The 16,598-nt window shown below is 35.9% G+C and overlaps 1 protein-coding gene across 4 annotated transcripts; it reads right to left on the reverse strand.

Moving 5' to 3' along the window:
• Positions 1–718: 718 nt before the first annotated feature.
• LOC112520782 (kinesin-like protein KIN-7K, chloroplastic) lies at positions 719–15,950 on the reverse strand. 4 transcript variants are annotated; one of them, XM_025129340.1, is made up of 23 exons: positions 15,512–15,950; positions 15,324–15,421; positions 13,473–13,562; positions 12,730–12,782; positions 12,435–12,500; positions 12,292–12,345; positions 11,810–11,869; positions 11,167–11,245; positions 10,039–10,106; positions 9,829–9,891; positions 8,667–8,771; positions 8,087–8,191; positions 7,854–7,961; positions 7,631–7,777; positions 6,821–7,003; positions 6,497–6,655; positions 4,576–4,803; positions 3,876–4,016; positions 3,678–3,803; positions 3,540–3,590; positions 2,990–3,037; positions 2,392–2,511; positions 719–1,433 (listed from the first exon to the last, which is right to left on the reverse strand). In XM_025129340.1, exons 1-23 carry the CDS (start codon positions 15,748–15,750, stop codon positions 849–851), a joined length of 2,976 nt encoding a protein of 991 aa, XP_024985108.1. In that variant the 5' UTR covers positions 15,751–15,950; the 3' UTR covers positions 719–848. The 4 variants fall into 4 exon arrangements, with proteins under 4 accessions (XP_024985108.1, XP_024985110.1, XP_024985109.1 ...); XM_025129343.1 differs by having other exon boundaries at positions 1,342–1,463; XM_025129342.1 differs by having other exon boundaries at positions 12,435–12,504; positions 15,324–15,601.
• Between the last annotated feature and the right edge of the window lie 648 nt (positions 15,951–16,598).

Raw genomic sequence — 16,598 nt, forward strand, 5'->3', positions numbered from 1 at the left:
AATTTTCGAGATCGAGTTGGTCTCAAACACGAAATAAAGCTCGTTTAACTTAACGAGTCGAGCTCTATAACACCAATATTTAACTCGACTCGTTCGAAAGCTAGATTAAACTTTATGAGTCGGGTCATTCGAGTTGAGAGGAGTCATTCGAGTATACACTTGTTCAAGCCAAACATATTTATATGTTTACAAATTACTCGACTCGACTCGACTCGACTCAAGTAGACTGTTTGACCAAACCAGTCCAAACCCAAAACCACTTTTTACAACCGACCTCATGTAGTCATTTCTAAATATGATACTAAATCACTTTAACGAGAACATCAAATCTTACACGAAATTTGATTTAACACTATCCATTTACACCAATGGAAAAAGATAAAATGAAATATACCTACAATCTTAACTTTTTTTTGCATAAGATTTGATGTTACCAATTTGAAAAGATCTCCAAAGTTGACACCCATTTTTATGGATTTGGTGCAAGGGTTGGACTCGGGTAAGAATATGAGTTATGGTAAGAAGAGATTTCCATCCTTGGATCAATCTTAATTGAAGAGTTCCATGAGATCAACATTAATAGGAAACACCGGATCAATTGCTGTTCCAAAGCGCAATTCATAAATCAATTTGATATTAAAAGTGATCAAAAGTCCAAATCCCTTCTACACCTCATCATAACTCCTAAGAATCCTTCGATTTTGGTGTAAACATGCCCTTAGGCCCAAATAGTCACCAAACTTATGAACCTGATTTGTACAACACTTGCAAAAAAACACCTTTTTACACACCACACAATCCCAATTCCTAACATCTACTATTTTCTGTTGTTTTCACTTGCTCATCAATCACCCAACAAACCCTTTGTTTGTCCACATCTCAAAACCATCAACTCCTTGACTCTCCCGACTCGACTCCGATGCCTCTTCGGTCTTGGTTCCTCCTCCTTGTGCCTTCTTTAGCTTTGCCACAAGAACCCACATGTTTGCGAGCTCGTTTTCGAGATACGCCTCTCTCTGTTTCGATTCCTCAACCGTTCGTTGTAGTTCCGATTCTCTTTCGTCTTTTTCACATAGCATGGCTTCATAAGACATTTCTCTTTCTCTGCCCAATGCAAGCTCCCTCTTCAACTCTGACTCTTTAGGACTTGCTTCTTTCTGTCTGCCGTCTTTTCGCCCGTTCTTGCTGAACCCCATTGTTCTACGTTGGGTCGGGGAGTTCTTCTGAGATGCCAACTCAGCCGTTAGTTTCTCGTTGTGGTTCATTAGTTTCGTAACTTCTTCCGATAGGGCCTTAAGCTCGACTGCAGCGGCTGAGGCCAGTCCTTTCGCGTATGAGCTCTCTTCCGCCAGTTTTTTGCTACGGGATTCTAACTGCTCTTCAGATTCTGTTAGTTCGGCCACTTTCTGTTTGAGTTCTTCAATCTCGAGTGCCTAGTTTATACAATAGCATTAGATCACACGCTGCTTTGTTTCACGAAAGAATAAGTTGATAACGTTTGAGTATATGACGAAATGGATTTATAAAAACAAAATTTGTAAGGGATCGTTATTCCATATTTGACAGGTTTTTCATGTAGAACAAACGGGAACAAAGTGGAACATGCGTGTTCCACCCCCACTCATGGAACAAGGTGGAACAGACCTAGCTTTTGCCGATAAACCTCAAATAAAACCTAATTATCTTCTAAAATCTCAACTACGCTTCCCTCTTAAATTTATTGTATTTTATATTTTTTTAAACTTTCACTTTACTCCTCAAAATATTATTATTATACAGTTTGTATATGTTAATTAATTTATATAATTTATTAAATATTATTAATATAGAAAAAATATAAAATAAAAGTTGGAAACTGTATAAACTTTTTATCTTGGTGTCATTTTAATCATCTTGATCAAAACTTTCTGATAATATATTTTTTTTTTCTAAAAATATTTATTTAATTATAATTTAATAAATAACATAATTAATCAAAATATATAAACAATTCATTAGGGTAAATTGGTCATTTTATTTGCTCTGTTTTTTCTAGTTCTGTCTTTCCAAACGTTGAACAACTGTTCTATCCTGTCCTATCCTTTCCTCCCTGGATACCAAACACACCCTAAAAAACAGAACTGATTTCGCCGGCTCCTAACTTCATCGAAATATATTTTGAGAAGTGTGCCGAGAAGATTTAATCGAGGAGGTCCGGGATTCAAACCTTACCAATAGTGAGGAGGGTGTGTGAGTTTATTTATTGCATTTGCCGTATATAATATATATTATATAGTTCAAAAAAATAAATAATCGAGGATATGTTTTTTATGAATCAGTTCTCGAACATAAATTTTTGCTACTTGGTTCAACATCAAACATGAAATTGAAAGCGGTAATATGAGGATAAACCTGAGCTTGACAAAGCAAGGTTGTTTTTGCATCTTTCTCTGCATTAAATTCACTCCTTGCATCGGAAAGTTGTTGTTTCAAGGACTTGATTGTTTCTTGTAGTCCTTCGCATTCATTGATCTGGAGAAAAGTTGAATTCTCATAAAAGCTAAAGCAAGAGAAAAGAATCACAATGTTCTAGAGAAAAAGAAAAACATAACCAAAGGGTCATTGACCAAGCCAACTTGGGTTAATGGTAGACAGCCTCCTAGTTTGTCAAGGGTTTAAACCTCACCAAAAATGATGAGTGTGTGTCAGTATTTGCAGTGTGTGTGTGTGTATATGGACGACGGATCGTGTGAGAAAAGAAGTTAAGGTGAGAAATGTAAGAAGGGATTTGGACTGTTGATCACTTCTAATCTCAAACCAACCCATGAATTGCGATTTAGAAGGGAATCAATCCAGTGCTTCTCATTAGTGTTGATCTAGTAGAACTCTTCAATTAGGATTGATCCAAGGTGGAGATCACTTCTTAACCTTCTCACTGTAACTCTCATTCTCACCGGAACCCAACCCTATATATATAATACTTCAAGAAAAGATAAAACCTGGTTTTTACCTTTTGGTCGAGCTGCTCTTGAAGTACTCGATTATCCCCGGTTTTGACCTGCCAAAAAGAGATATAGGACATGTCTCAGATTACAGTATACTGTTTCTAGAAAGACATAAAAACCGTGAAAAACATTCACTTCAATGTTCTTTCACAAACTCCAAACTTATTAAAAATACCCGACCAGACTTTGGACTGTTTGTGACTTAGAGCAAGTGGTCGTGTTTGTGAGGGATTCAGAAGGTCTGGGTCGTTTAATGTGCTTTTAATCATGCTGTTCAAAATTAGAACTCATATATTGGAAAATGATATGCCTTTGTTTTTCAAATTATGTGGGTTGGATTGATGCTCACCAACCTTCGCTAATCACAGGCGCAGTAGAAAACTTACTCATGCTCATTAGCTAATTGATGAGATATGGTATATTTGGTTACTGATAAAAAAGAGTACTCAAAACAAAAAATAGCTCTATACCATTTGCAACATCTAAGAGTAGGTTAGATTTATTACATATAGATACATATATATGTGTGTGTGTGTGTGTTCCAAGATAACATACCTCAAGCTCAAGGGATTTCTCACTTAATTGTGCTTCTAGCTCAGAAACAGACTGCATAAGATAAGAATTTGAATTTCAGTTTAAACAGAAGACTACACCAGGCGCAAGGCCACACATCTAAGAGGTAGTAGCACTTACTCGTGCTTGTTCAACTTCACCCATTTTGTGATGAGATGATACAGCAGAATTAGCGACTTTGTCTTCCAAGAGTTTGATTTGATCACTCTTTAGTTTGATTTGTTCATTCAATCGGGTAATCTCAACCTGTAGGTCATAAAGTGATTCTTATCAGTATATGAATGCCAATTACAGTTGATGAAAGATTTGAGTTATTACATTTATAAATTCCCTCTCAGGGTCTCTTGCAGCATCTGGTGACAATCGTTTTAGAGCACTTAGATGGATTGCCATCTCCTCGGACAAAATCTTTTGCTGCTCTCTAAGGAGATCAATTTGGTCAATTGTATTTATGCTAATCTGTCAATCACATAACAAGCGGAAGTTTAAATGTCTGAACTCTAGATTTTCTGTAAACAACTTTACTAGTCCAAAGCCAGAAACACAGTAAACCAAACCAACCTAAACGAGCCCGGTATATCCCACCTGAAGGTAGGGTCCGACCGGGGAAGATATACGCAAACCTGACCTTTACCCTCAAAGAGTAGAGCAAGTGGTTGTGAAGACCCCCAGCTTGTGAGAAGTGTGCGACAAAGAAAAAATAAAAGAAAAATTTGTACTTTCAACAGAGTTCCTAGGTCAAAGATTCTTGCTAGTGTTTTTGAGCTGAAATCAGTTTGACTTAATGTTGAGATCTGTTATTGAGTAACAATACATCAACACGTTCCAAAATACCTCTGTATACAAGCAGTTTAAACTGGCTTAAAGTTGTACAAAAGATCTGGCTGACAACCCAAGACAGACTGCCCGTTTTCTCAGAGATGGTTGTTCTAAAAATCTATCAAATCTTGAGCACTGACAGACGTACAGTTGAATTTATTCATGTGCGTGTAGATAAAACTGAAGGGAAATTACTTACAAGAGGACTCTCTTGTTGCAAGAAAATATCCTCGTTGATTTCTTGATCTTGTCTGCCCCCCGATGAGAACTCAGCAGATCTGCATTCTGAAAGCAAAGAGTGTGAATGTCTGGATTCAGTCGGAAAATTATGATTATCTGCTGGGGGAGTTGAAGGTGTGCTGATAGACTTGGCGCCACTTGATTTATCATTAGTACTGGTCAATGCCCCAGAGATACTGTCTCGTCTCTAGTAAAAGCAATAATATAATTAACCTTCCGCAGGAAGTTGTTGAGAGAGGACGAGAGACAAAATACATAAACATTAACATAGAAGACTTAATAGTTCAAAGAAATTGATAAATATTGCCACCTACATACTCGGTAAGTATTAATAATGAAAACAGAAGCAGCAGAACTTTTAATCTATGACATGCAATCCCAGGATGTGTAATGTATAGGTCTAATGCAACAAAAGATACCTTTCAGAGTGATAGATATAAGTGAGGTGCATGTCCCTACTTGGCTACTTACTATTTTATTTTCAGTAACAGGGGTAGGAACCAATATTTCAATGCAGGTTTTCATCTTTCCTACAGCAGCGTGACAAAATATTATTGAACTTCAAGAAAGTCTGCATCTAATTCCCATGCATGTAATAGCTTGCACATATGTATGATATTGATCAAGCTTTTTCACAATATGATTAACCTAAGGGCACTAACTGCACGTAGAATATTTAATGTCTACTTTTCCCATTTAGGTCAACTGAACCGAATCAATAAGCTTACAATAGATGGACCTACGTTAAGCTTACATCTTGTCCAAGAAATGGTTAAATGCCTAGTGTCACGTATCTGAGGCATGCATACTGTAATTGATCATTATATAGGCTTGCATTCATGAAAACTGAAAGATTATTTTTCCTATTGTGATCAGCTAAACAACACCCATACAGTGGTAGATTTAGGGGCTGAAACCTGAACCTAAGTTACTTGGATGAGGTGGGGTAGCATTCAGCCAAACACCTCTCATATCTAATTAAGTCTAAATAGCATATATTTACCATGGCAGAACATACACTTGCTAACAACCATGGTAAGGTCTCTTTGCAACTAATCCATGCAGGTAATAAATAAAAAACAAGGCAAAGCAGGTTTCTCCTTTGTGTTACATGGATTACTGCATAATCCAATAGAACTTCAGCCTGATAAGTTGATGGATCTTCAGCTTCTAAATTATTTAACTTTTTTAAGGTCCAGTGGTTTCAAAACCTTTTCCTCCATTAGACAGTCATCTGATCTAACTATGGCAACGGTATCAAGAAGTCAGGTTGAATAATATATTAGCATACTCTTGTCATGCTACAATTTTTAACGAAGTAAAATTGAATAATATTCTTATGTCTTTGTCATCGCTTAACTATGTATAAAAAATCTGTTAATTCTTTACACAATTACATCCTATATTTATGCTTCCTGATCTTGACTGAAGTTAAAAACTACAGCTTGAGCAAAAATCAAGTAGCAAAAAAGTGGATACCAAGTTCATCAATGAGTATCTATTTAATCAATGTTGAAAGTTAACTATAATTACTCCAGAACTTGCTATTCATGGAACAACTGTAATTGAATTATTAAGAAAAGTGTACTCCTTTCATGCCTAGTTAAGAAGGACGTTTGATTTTTGGTACCCATGTTTGGAGAACCCTGGACTCCTAGTCACTTTAACTAAAATTTGTTTGAATTTTCTATGTGTTGGTAAAGTAATCACAAAATGAATTCAACAAAGGAATTTCTTTATGAAGTCAAACACTAAAATCACTTTGGGATGGAGGTAATTCATGGTTTCAGAAAGAAGAAGTTAGCTTAAAAAACAAGGAAGTGAGAGTCATTAGACATTCAACCCTAATAAACAAAGCAAGAATCACATAAGAGACTGACCCGTGGTTTCAACCAGTTAAGTAATCCAGGCTTCTTGGTTTTTTTCTCCTCTTTCAGTGCATCCTCATTATTTTCCACACTTCCATCAAGAGGAACATACAACTCAATGTTTTCATCATCCAAAATTATGTCACGCTTTCGATGCGGGAGATATGCAAGCTGGCCATTGCAAGAGATTATTTAGATTATATAATTACAATTTAGAAAAACAGAAAGTTAGTATATGACATTTTGGCATATTAACCACAATGCTATATCACAAAGTCAAAAGTAATTTGAAGTCAGGAAAAAGGAGGAAGACATCGGTTAACTCAATCAGACTACCTCTTCTTCCCCAAAGGAATGTCTTCTTCTTAGATTTGGGCGATTTGAAAGTCTAGATGAGGGCGAAGACTTGGTGGAGACTAGGATTAATTTGGTCAGCCTCTGTATTCGGCTTAGCAAAGCAGCTTTAGCTTCTTCTTCTTGCTCCAATCTTGATTGCAACTTCATTTGACCGTCTTCTAGCTTTACACATAACAGATACCCAAAAGGAACTGGATAAATAATAGGAATTCACTACTTCAAGAAAAGAAGAGGGGGATACAACTTTCCCAAGGAATACACAAGTGATATGATGTTCATAAAAAATTTGGTCAAAATTAGCTGGCATTAATTGTGATTCTTTAGAAATTTGGCAAGTCCAGCCAACTTAAGAGAAACACTCAACTCTAATCAAATACTTGCATAGGCAAAGCACAATGGCCAAGATAATGAAAATCTGGCTACATTGTTGTAGAGAAACGGATAGAGAATATTTATGTGTTGATACTCCTGTCTCTTTCAGACAGGTGATATTTTCCTGTCAGGCTGTCACAAAAAAGACGAAGGAAAAAGAACTTCCATATTGCAGTCACAAGCAGCTTCTCATATGCCTTAGTTCAATGTTTAAACCCAAACCACTTGAATATTGAGAAGTTCCGTAGCATAATTCTGTTCATTATTCCATGGTTTTCGTTATTTTAAATGTGAAATTCCTTGAATGTTACCTTTGACTTGAGCAAAAATGAATTGGCAATGATCGGTATGACCTCGTGTTACAAGAAAAAGAACAAAGCATGCAGTTTAATAGAATATTCTAATGGTTGGAAGTACCTTTTGTTTAAGAAGAACGATATCATCTCCTCCAGTATCCTTAAGTTGAGGAACTACTACAATGCCACTCTTCAAGTGTTCTAGCTCCAACTTCAATGATCGAATTTCATTTTGGTATTTCTTGATAAGGGATTTCTCGTCAATGATCTGCAAAATCATACGCTTACTTTAAAGTAATGCCAAAGAAGATTATTCTGAGACATAAAGGATGTAATGTCCATACCTTATTTTGTGCTGCCTGAATTTCGATGTGCTTTGCACGGTGGGCAAATTTTAATGTATTGTGCGTCTCCTCTGAATTGCTTGATGAGGGAGTAACATTGCAAATAAGCTAAAAGAGGAAGCAAATAAGCACTTCATGAGCAGATAATATTATGGTTCAAAAGGAGAGTGCCATGCTTTTATTGTTAAGTATTTATAAGACGTGGTTGATCGAAAGATGTATGCAAGACTTACAGAAACTCTTCCATGTCCACTCAATGAAGATTGAAGGAGCCTAGTCAATTTTGAGTCCCTATATGGTATATGAGCTGCTCTCATGTCTGTCAATTTTGATATAACCTGGGATAATTTCAAGTTTAGCAATTTCTATAAGATATCTAAGTAGCAAGATATAAAACAATGTATATAAGTGCAAACACAAAACCCACCAATGTTATAGCTTAGGCCACACTATAGAGAAAGAAGCAAGAAAAGAACTGTTCGGAGATAAAACTAGTAAAGGGAGAGTTGGAATTTGGTGAGCATTATCTATGCTTGTTAGATCTCACAAGGCACAGGCCAAAGAATAAAATGTTTGCTTATTCCAGTAGAAATTATGGAATTGGTTGCACAAAGTTTTCAATTTTTATGATACAAATCCTGGGGGTACAATTATTTATAATGGTGCCCATTTCTTCTTCCCTAACATATAAATAGGTAGTAGAATGCTTTGTAGCAAGATGAATTTAGTACTAAACAATTACATGACAAAAAGTAGACATTTGTAGAGCAAACTATTACACTGATAAAATAATGGCAATGATTGAGGCCTCACAGTTCCAAGGGTCAGCAGACTTTTATTAATATAGGATCCTTCTTTTCGACGAACACCAATAGTCTCAGCTTTAGAGCTCTCAGAACCTGCCAGATCTATGAGGTTCTGCAATTGGAGGTGAAATGAGTGCACAAAGCTGGGTTATTTTAAAAAGGGAAATCGTCCAAAATGACCAGTATACGGATGGAAACGTTTATCACAAAACGACCAGTATTTTCGCCATTGGCGCTTTGACCTTTTTGGTATGGATGGGTCCCACATGCATCATAAGGAGGGGACAAAATCTGATGTGAACATTTTTACTTTTTCGCCAAAGTTTGGCGATATTTTGATTTAAGTTTGACTACTCACCGCCACCAAGAACCAGTGAGAAAAAGCCACGTGGAAAGCTGAAAACTCCGCCCTATAGAAATTCAGCACATGTTGGCGATTTTTGATCATTTTGACCGCCGATTTTGTTTATAATTGGTGCCCAACCACTTCTACCATCATAATCCCTTAGCACACATATGAAATCATGTCAAAGTGATAATATTCCCATATATATTCTAAGTGGTGATTCGTTCCAGACTTTGAATATATGGGAACATTATCCTTTTGATGTGATTTCATATTTGTGTTAAGGGGTTATGATGGTAGAAGGGGTTGGGCACCAATTATAAACAAAATGGGCGGTCAAAATGGTCAAAAATCGCCAACACGTGGCAAATTTCTATAGGTGGGTATTTCAGCTTTCCACGTGGCTTTTTCTCATTGATTCTTGGTGGCAGTTACTAGTCAAAGTGAGTAGTCAAACTCAAATCAAAGAATTGCCAGACTTTGGCGAAAAAGTAAAAATGTTGACACAAATCAAACTTGGTCCCCTCTTTATGATGCATGTGCGACCCATCTGTACCAAAAAGGTCAAATCACCAATGGCGAAAAAAAGTGGTGAAAATACTGGTCATTTTGTGATAAATGTTTAAAAAACGGTCATTTTGTAAAAATCCATCCATTTACCGGTCATTTTGGATGATTTCCCTTTAAAAAAATCTATGCATGCGATTCACAACAGTAAAGAATCTAAAAAAAATACTGAAGACAAGCAAATATGAGCCAGTTACAAGCCCAAAACTGATAGAAACAGTGATGCTAAAATGTAAGGTGAAATTCAGATGCATACCAACTGTGATAAGTTAACAGCCCCACCGTCACCATTTTCACCACAAGGGCTACTTTCTATTGTCTGTTAGAAGGTAACAAAATAGTAACATATTAACAAAATACTTAACTTCAAGAAAACAACAAATACAAGAGAAGCAAAGAGCCTTCTTTTCACATGGAAAGAACCCAAAAGAAATCAGAACAAAGTTAAGCTAATTCAGAAAGTTACCAATGTAAATATTGTGTGACTTCTGCTGCTGAGCAGATTAAAATTTGTCGAACCAACATGTCTGTGCTCTGTGATAACAAAGAGCACAAGAATAGAAGATCAATTACATTCAGAAAAAGAACAGAACAAGTAACAAGATGTTATTTAACCACGGATAAAAACTACACCCTAGAATATTGGACTGCCAGTACTGGTGTAGGTGTAAATGCAATCAGCGTAGAAGAGAATCACGGACTTGTAATAAGTGCGCAATACTTGAAAGCAGTACTAAGTCAACAAGTCTAATTTTAAAGATAAGCAGCTTAAACAAACACACTTCTGCATCATATCATTAATAGTAAAACAAATAGCCTCATCTAAATGCAACCTTGATATGGGTAATATTTACCCTATGATGCCTTTCTATAAGAAGAATAGATGATAGGCAAAACCAGGGCCAGAAAAGGTGAAGGAAAAAAGAAGACATTTGGAGGTAGTCATCTTCTACCAGTTACATATCGTATAGTCATCAGCATCTGAGACGGACCTAGAATTTTTTTTTAAGTGGTGGCACATTGGACTATAAGAAACAAATATATGTATATTTTCACAAAATCATCATCAGTCTATTGGTTAGTTCATTGTTTTTCAGAAGTGAGGTCCTGGGTTCAAGTCTTCTATTGCAATTTTTTTAGAAACATAGTAATTCTGAAATTAAAAGCTAAAAACTAAGAAGATGAGACTAACAAGATTTAAACTCGGTTATGAGGTGGAAGAAAGGTCTTGCAAACCAACTCTACCAAGGGAAATTGGTGTCCTCGCTATAGTTTCAAAATATATACAGTGACACACAACAAATTGATACGGTGGCACTTTTCACAACGCTATAATTTTTTACATTACGACGGAGGAACAAAGCAGTGGCCCGTGACACCGTATCTAATACAGTGGGTCCTTCCCTGATCAGCATGATCCAAGAAAAATGAACTTACGAGTTAGGAATAAACCATATAAAGATTCAATGGACAACAAATGGAATGGATCACTTGTTCAGTCCAGAATAACGAAACCCCTATATCCTTCTAGGTGACCTAGCTTCTGGGATGTAAAACATTAGATACGTAAGAGTAAAGCAGAGACAAGACAAACCTTCTCCTGCTGCAATAAGGGAAAGAGCATGGGCAGGAGATAACACAACTTCCTCCTTTATACCTTCAACAAAGGTTCCCTACAAGCAATGATATTATTGCATATATTCTTTTAGAATTGTTAAAAGAGTTTGATAGAGCTAGAATACAAAGACAAAAAGGCCATCTTATATAGAATTATGAATTAAAAAGGACATGAACATGGGATCTTGAATAACGCTTGGTACATTTTTGTATAGAAATGCATGGGGAGTATAACATTGACATGCTTGGTAAACCCATCCAATATCTAACTTTGACAGGTTAAGATGATTTGATTCTCTTTTGCCAATACAACCTCCAACTTTACTAAGCATATAGGCAATATATACCTTCTTGCATTGTAAGAACGTTCAAAAATAAATGCTAGCAGTATCATTATAAGCTGAAAATTTAAACGAAAAATGTCAACAACTTGTTTTATTTAGGTCTTTAACCCTCCCTTCCCAAAAAAATCTAAAACAAGCGATATAAATGTGACTTCATGTGCCACACGGTTAATTCTGATTCAAGTTGAATACTCCAACACTGATTAATTTGGACATTGACATTGTATGGAGACAACATGAGAAAGCAAGCATCAGCGTGATATACAAAAAAGTTACCTGACTATCCTCCCTGATTCTTAAATTTTGTCCTGCTGGATTCAACAAGTCGTTAACAACCTGAAGAAAATAGGAATCTTAAGACTGCAACATTACATAACAGAAACCAGGTGTCATGTAGGTTATCCATATATATTTTATTCAGTGTGTTGATTTGGTATGGTCATAAGTGGCATTTATGCAGATTGATATAAAGTAGAGATAAAAAGAAGAGCTAGAAAGGTGAATACATTCAATTATGAGACAATTTCCTCACAAGCTTAGTATTTAATATATACATACACACATATAATATGTCATTTAATAGGTAAAGTCTGCACCAATTATGGTAGAGATCGAAAAGACATGCAAAGCAGATGGAATAAATGGCAAAGGTAGGACCGTGCCGCAGTTCTGAGTGAAAATGTGAAGATTAGATTTATTTATCATGTAGGAAGCACCAACAAACTAAGGCCACTGAAGAGATTGTTTAGAAGCCCCACCTCATTATAAATTTCCAAATATGAGACACGGAGGAGAAATTCACGACTTGGAGTCTGAAAACCATAAAAAGGTTATCAGATGCTACTACTCTTTAAATAAGAATAACTTGCATAGATGGTATCAATATTTTAGCCATACATACCTCTTGAATTATACTGAAAGCATCCTTTACCGCCAATGGGATAATTCCAGGGGACCTCTGATCGCCCTGCCTTGTGTGTATGACCAAAATAATCAAAACAACTACAATGGAATGCTATAAAGATATATATATATATATATATATATATAGAGAGAGAGAGAGAGAGAAAGAGAGATCATAAAGGCTTAAGGTTCATGTTTTCATGTGGCTTATAGGAAGTTCAGAGAACTATAAATCTGAAGCTGATATTAGCAAGCTACAAAATGACAAAAAGAAAAAGGCATGATATACTTACATGCATAGTGTGGGTCTTCCCACTACTTGTAACACCATATGCAAAGATAGTCCCTGATATTGAAATAGGTCATATAAGATATATGTGCGGTAGTTGTGGTACAGTGGTAATGATGGTTTCCAAGAAAATATGTAAATTAGACATATAGAGAGAGAATTAATAATAATTAAGAAGAAAAGACCACTAGTTTTCACGCAATGACTATCACTGATCTTAGGATGCTTTAGTCAAAGATACATGGCAACCAAACATCTTATTGGATAGATTCAAGGGTGCAGGTTTAATTGATAAGATAGCCAAAACTTTCTCTGCACAGAAGCTCCAAATATCTTAAACTTTAGAACAATCATCATAGATGGTAATGTATGATCTTTTCAAGTAAGCTCGTGCACACTTAAAGCTCCAATGGTTTTATCTTCAGTTTCACATGCCATAGCCGTCTCTGTGACATAGACTGAATTTGGAAGAGATCAAGGGTGAAATACTTCCCAGCCATCAAACATAACAAGATTCAGATAACACAGCTTGAAAGATTCACGTTTATTCCATCTAAAAAATATCCTATGAGCTCTGTGAAAGTTCAATTCACACTTATTCCTGAAATCTAAAAATAATAATCCATCTCATGAGGTTAACACCACCAAGCATTTAGCTTGAATAGTATACAGCCAACCCACTAGGTAGTAATACCTTTGAAGGAGTTATTAGAAAAATAAGCCACTTAAAAATATAATATAACATACCATTAACGCCTTCCATAGCACCACCAACAACATGATGTGCCGCAATATCATATACATGACGTGTTGTGGTTGTAGGCCCAAACACCCGATCTATATGTAAAAAAGGGTGAGATTAACCAACATATACAAACCTCAAATGTAATTTGTAATATCAAATATGCAGTTTGCCCAGGAATTATCTCTAAAAGAAAGATTTTTGTAACGGAAAAATGGATGATTGTATGAAAAAAATGCAGAAGACGTTAAATTTGGATCCAATAAACAAAATCATACTCACCTGCCTACAAAACAAAAATAATAAAACACAAAGCCGACGAAAGAATCCTCCTTACACCAGAGATCTTATATAGGACTAAAAGATGAACCAAGGGTCATCTATAAAAATTATATTCTAGACGAGTTTAAATACCAGATGTGATCTAACAATCTTTCACAAGAATAAGCCTTAACATATGCACGTCAGTGGACAGTGGTTGGATACTTCATGCCTAGATACTACAAGGATATGGACCTGGTAACGATTAAAATCACCGCTATTCAAAAGTAAAATGAGATTAGTGATGCTTAACCTGATAAACTGCATATCAGTGTGAGGCAACATTCTCAAATAAGCTTTAGAAAATTGATAGTTTGATAATTGATACGCATAAAAAAGGCATGAGAACGCACTGTATACTTTTGAGTGAAACCCAGACTGTTTATATAGTCCCCTAAAGATAGAGATATACACGAGCCAAAATAAATCAAGTAGGAGGTGGCTTGAGCTCAACTCACTTGGTCAAAACCCTTGGTCATATTCAAATAAAGCTCGAGTGAATCTAAAATTTCAAGTATGATTTTGGCTCAGGATAAAAGAAACTCCGATACTTAAAATACACCCAAAATTGACTCAGAAAAATTCACAAACATGCCCATGTCTATAATTTGAGCTCGATCTCTTTCTTCCGAGAAAGGAAAACCTTCTAATCAATAAATTCCATACTTTACATGTTACCCTTATAGCATAAATTGTTATTAACTTTTGACCTTAAAAATAAGCTTGGATGATCTTGCTAAGTTGAGCATGTCTCAAGCTCTGCAATGGAAGGCCTTAAATTCATGAGGCTAAAGAGCAGAAGCAAGCAACAAAAAATTAAATTGACCCACTTGCATTTCTCCCTCAAAGACTATGTCTCACCTGATTTGTTTCCGATTCGAATCTACCAAATTCTCAAGCGAAGCCTGAGTAGCTATGGTCACCTTACAGTCCTACCTAAAGTTACTCAATAAAGCAAGCAGTCAGTTTATGTCCATCATTCACAGCTGCTGCTATATATGAGGGGAAGTTATGTGGTAGCAACAGAAAATCGCTTAGGTATGGTGAGTGAGGCTTAATTATGCCATCTTCCAAATGATCTAGCTAAACTGGGAAGGTCAAACGCTCAGTTTCAGCTTCACTTTCTTAGGTTTGAACAGAAACGTAATACTAGCTAGTCGTGGAAGATGCATTGGTGTTCTTGAGGTATTCTGACAAGTGACAACCGCGAGATGCCAAAGAAAATCATTTAGCTCCCATGTTTGATTATAACTTCTTCTATGTAAAACCTTGCCTTTGCAGTACTTCGATGTTCTTACCACTCAGTTCCACTCTTCATTAGTTGTCTTATCCGTCGTCTCTACTCTCTGATACACTGAATTCAGTTACACCAGAGTACTGTTTGGCAGCTGGAATCCGAGTTCTAGAATGTGAATTTGTGTTGGGTCAATTTTATTTAGCTAAGTTGTGAAGTATGACTTCAAGATCCCAAACAGTACACCAATAAGTTCAAGCACTGAATACTAGTAATTATGCTTCACCATAATGTACCATACCATATGCATAAGCTATTGATGGAGTATGCTCGTTCCGCACAATTGTTTCTCCGTCGGCATACCAGGCAATCTCCTCCCCATGTCGTATTTCCCTCGGACTATACCAAAAGAAAAAAAAGAAAATTGCTTCTAATCAAATTTAACCACAAAGTAAGCAAATATCATTACATTTAACTCAATTTGATCACCTGAGAGGCCGAAACCGGACAGTAACCGTGACATTCTCTTTCGATCTATCTGAATTCACCGGCAAACTCTCTGAGTAAACGTACTGTGGCTTACTTCTAGCTGATGAAGCCGGAGAACTCAGATTATCAACTGAAACATCTGGAACATGTTTCGAAGACGAAGTTGTCGATGAAGACAGTGAATTCGCATACTTGGAACTCGATTTCCTTGATTTTGTTCCTCCTTGCCTCGACGCCATCACAGAATACAACTACTACGATCAAACACAAAACATAATCCACTTTCTGAAGACTTTTGTTAGTCCTTTTCAGTAACTAACATTTATAAGACTTTAAATTAGGATCTGAGAGACAAAAAGTGGATGAAGAACAACATGATTTGAGAGAGATGGTGGGTGAGTGTGGGGGCTATTACCAATTAGGGTTTTTTAGGTGCAATATTTTTGTGCTTGCCTTGGAAGCGATGATCCTTCATGAATGAGAGCCAAAATCTGTGTTCTCCGTACTTTTCAGAGAGATATCGAGACACCGGAAAAAACGCCAAATTAATTAATGTGTCCAATCAGATGAATACAAAAAGTAGCTTGGGTTTGTTAATTTATACTTTTCATAATATAATTTAATAAACATTTTTATATTATATTTATTCACTTTTAAAATAATTTTTTTTTAAATGGAAAATGATTAATTGAACTCCAAAATAAATGTTATTACCTTTTAGTATGAAAAAAAACTATGGTCTTTATTTATTGCTTGTGTTTTATAAATATCAGTTTTCAAATAAATGGTCATATTTATATTTTAATTTATTTTAAAGGAAATTTGTGTTTTTTTTATGGGTTGGGTTCCAGTGAGAACGAAAATTAAAATGATAAGCGTAAGAAGAGATCTTCATCTTTGGATGCACATTAGAATGAGATGCACCGGATTAATCTCTGTATCAAGCGCGATTCGTGAAAGAGTATGAGATTAAAGATGATCAAGGGTCTAGATTTCTTATCAAGTTTCTTACTTTAACTTATTGACTTATTTCGGTGTAGTACCGGTAATAAACATTTTTGAGTGTTTGGATAAACAACTTATACCG

The sequence above is a fragment of the Cynara cardunculus genome, assembly GCF_001531365.2.
Source record: "Cynara cardunculus var. scolymus isolate 2C chromosome LG 11, CcrdV1, whole genome shotgun sequence".
NCBI classification, from domain to species: domain Eukaryota; kingdom Viridiplantae; phylum Streptophyta; class Magnoliopsida; order Asterales; family Asteraceae; genus Cynara; species Cynara cardunculus.

Bases quoted from the DNA above. Each gene is read 5' to 3' on its own strand.
- LOC112520782 (XM_025129340.1), bottom strand. From the start codon at position 15,750: ATGGCGTCGAGGCAAGGAGGAACAAAATCAAGGAAATCGAGTTCCAAG. The intron at 13,563-15,323 runs GTATGGTACATT...TTTTACATATAG, and splicing joins ATCAATAGCTTATGCATATG to ATCGGGTGTTTGGGCCTACA. The intron at 6,656-6,820 runs GTAGTCTGATTG...TGCAATGGCCAG, and splicing joins ATTCCTTTGGGGAAGAAGAG to CTTGCATATCTCCCGCATCG.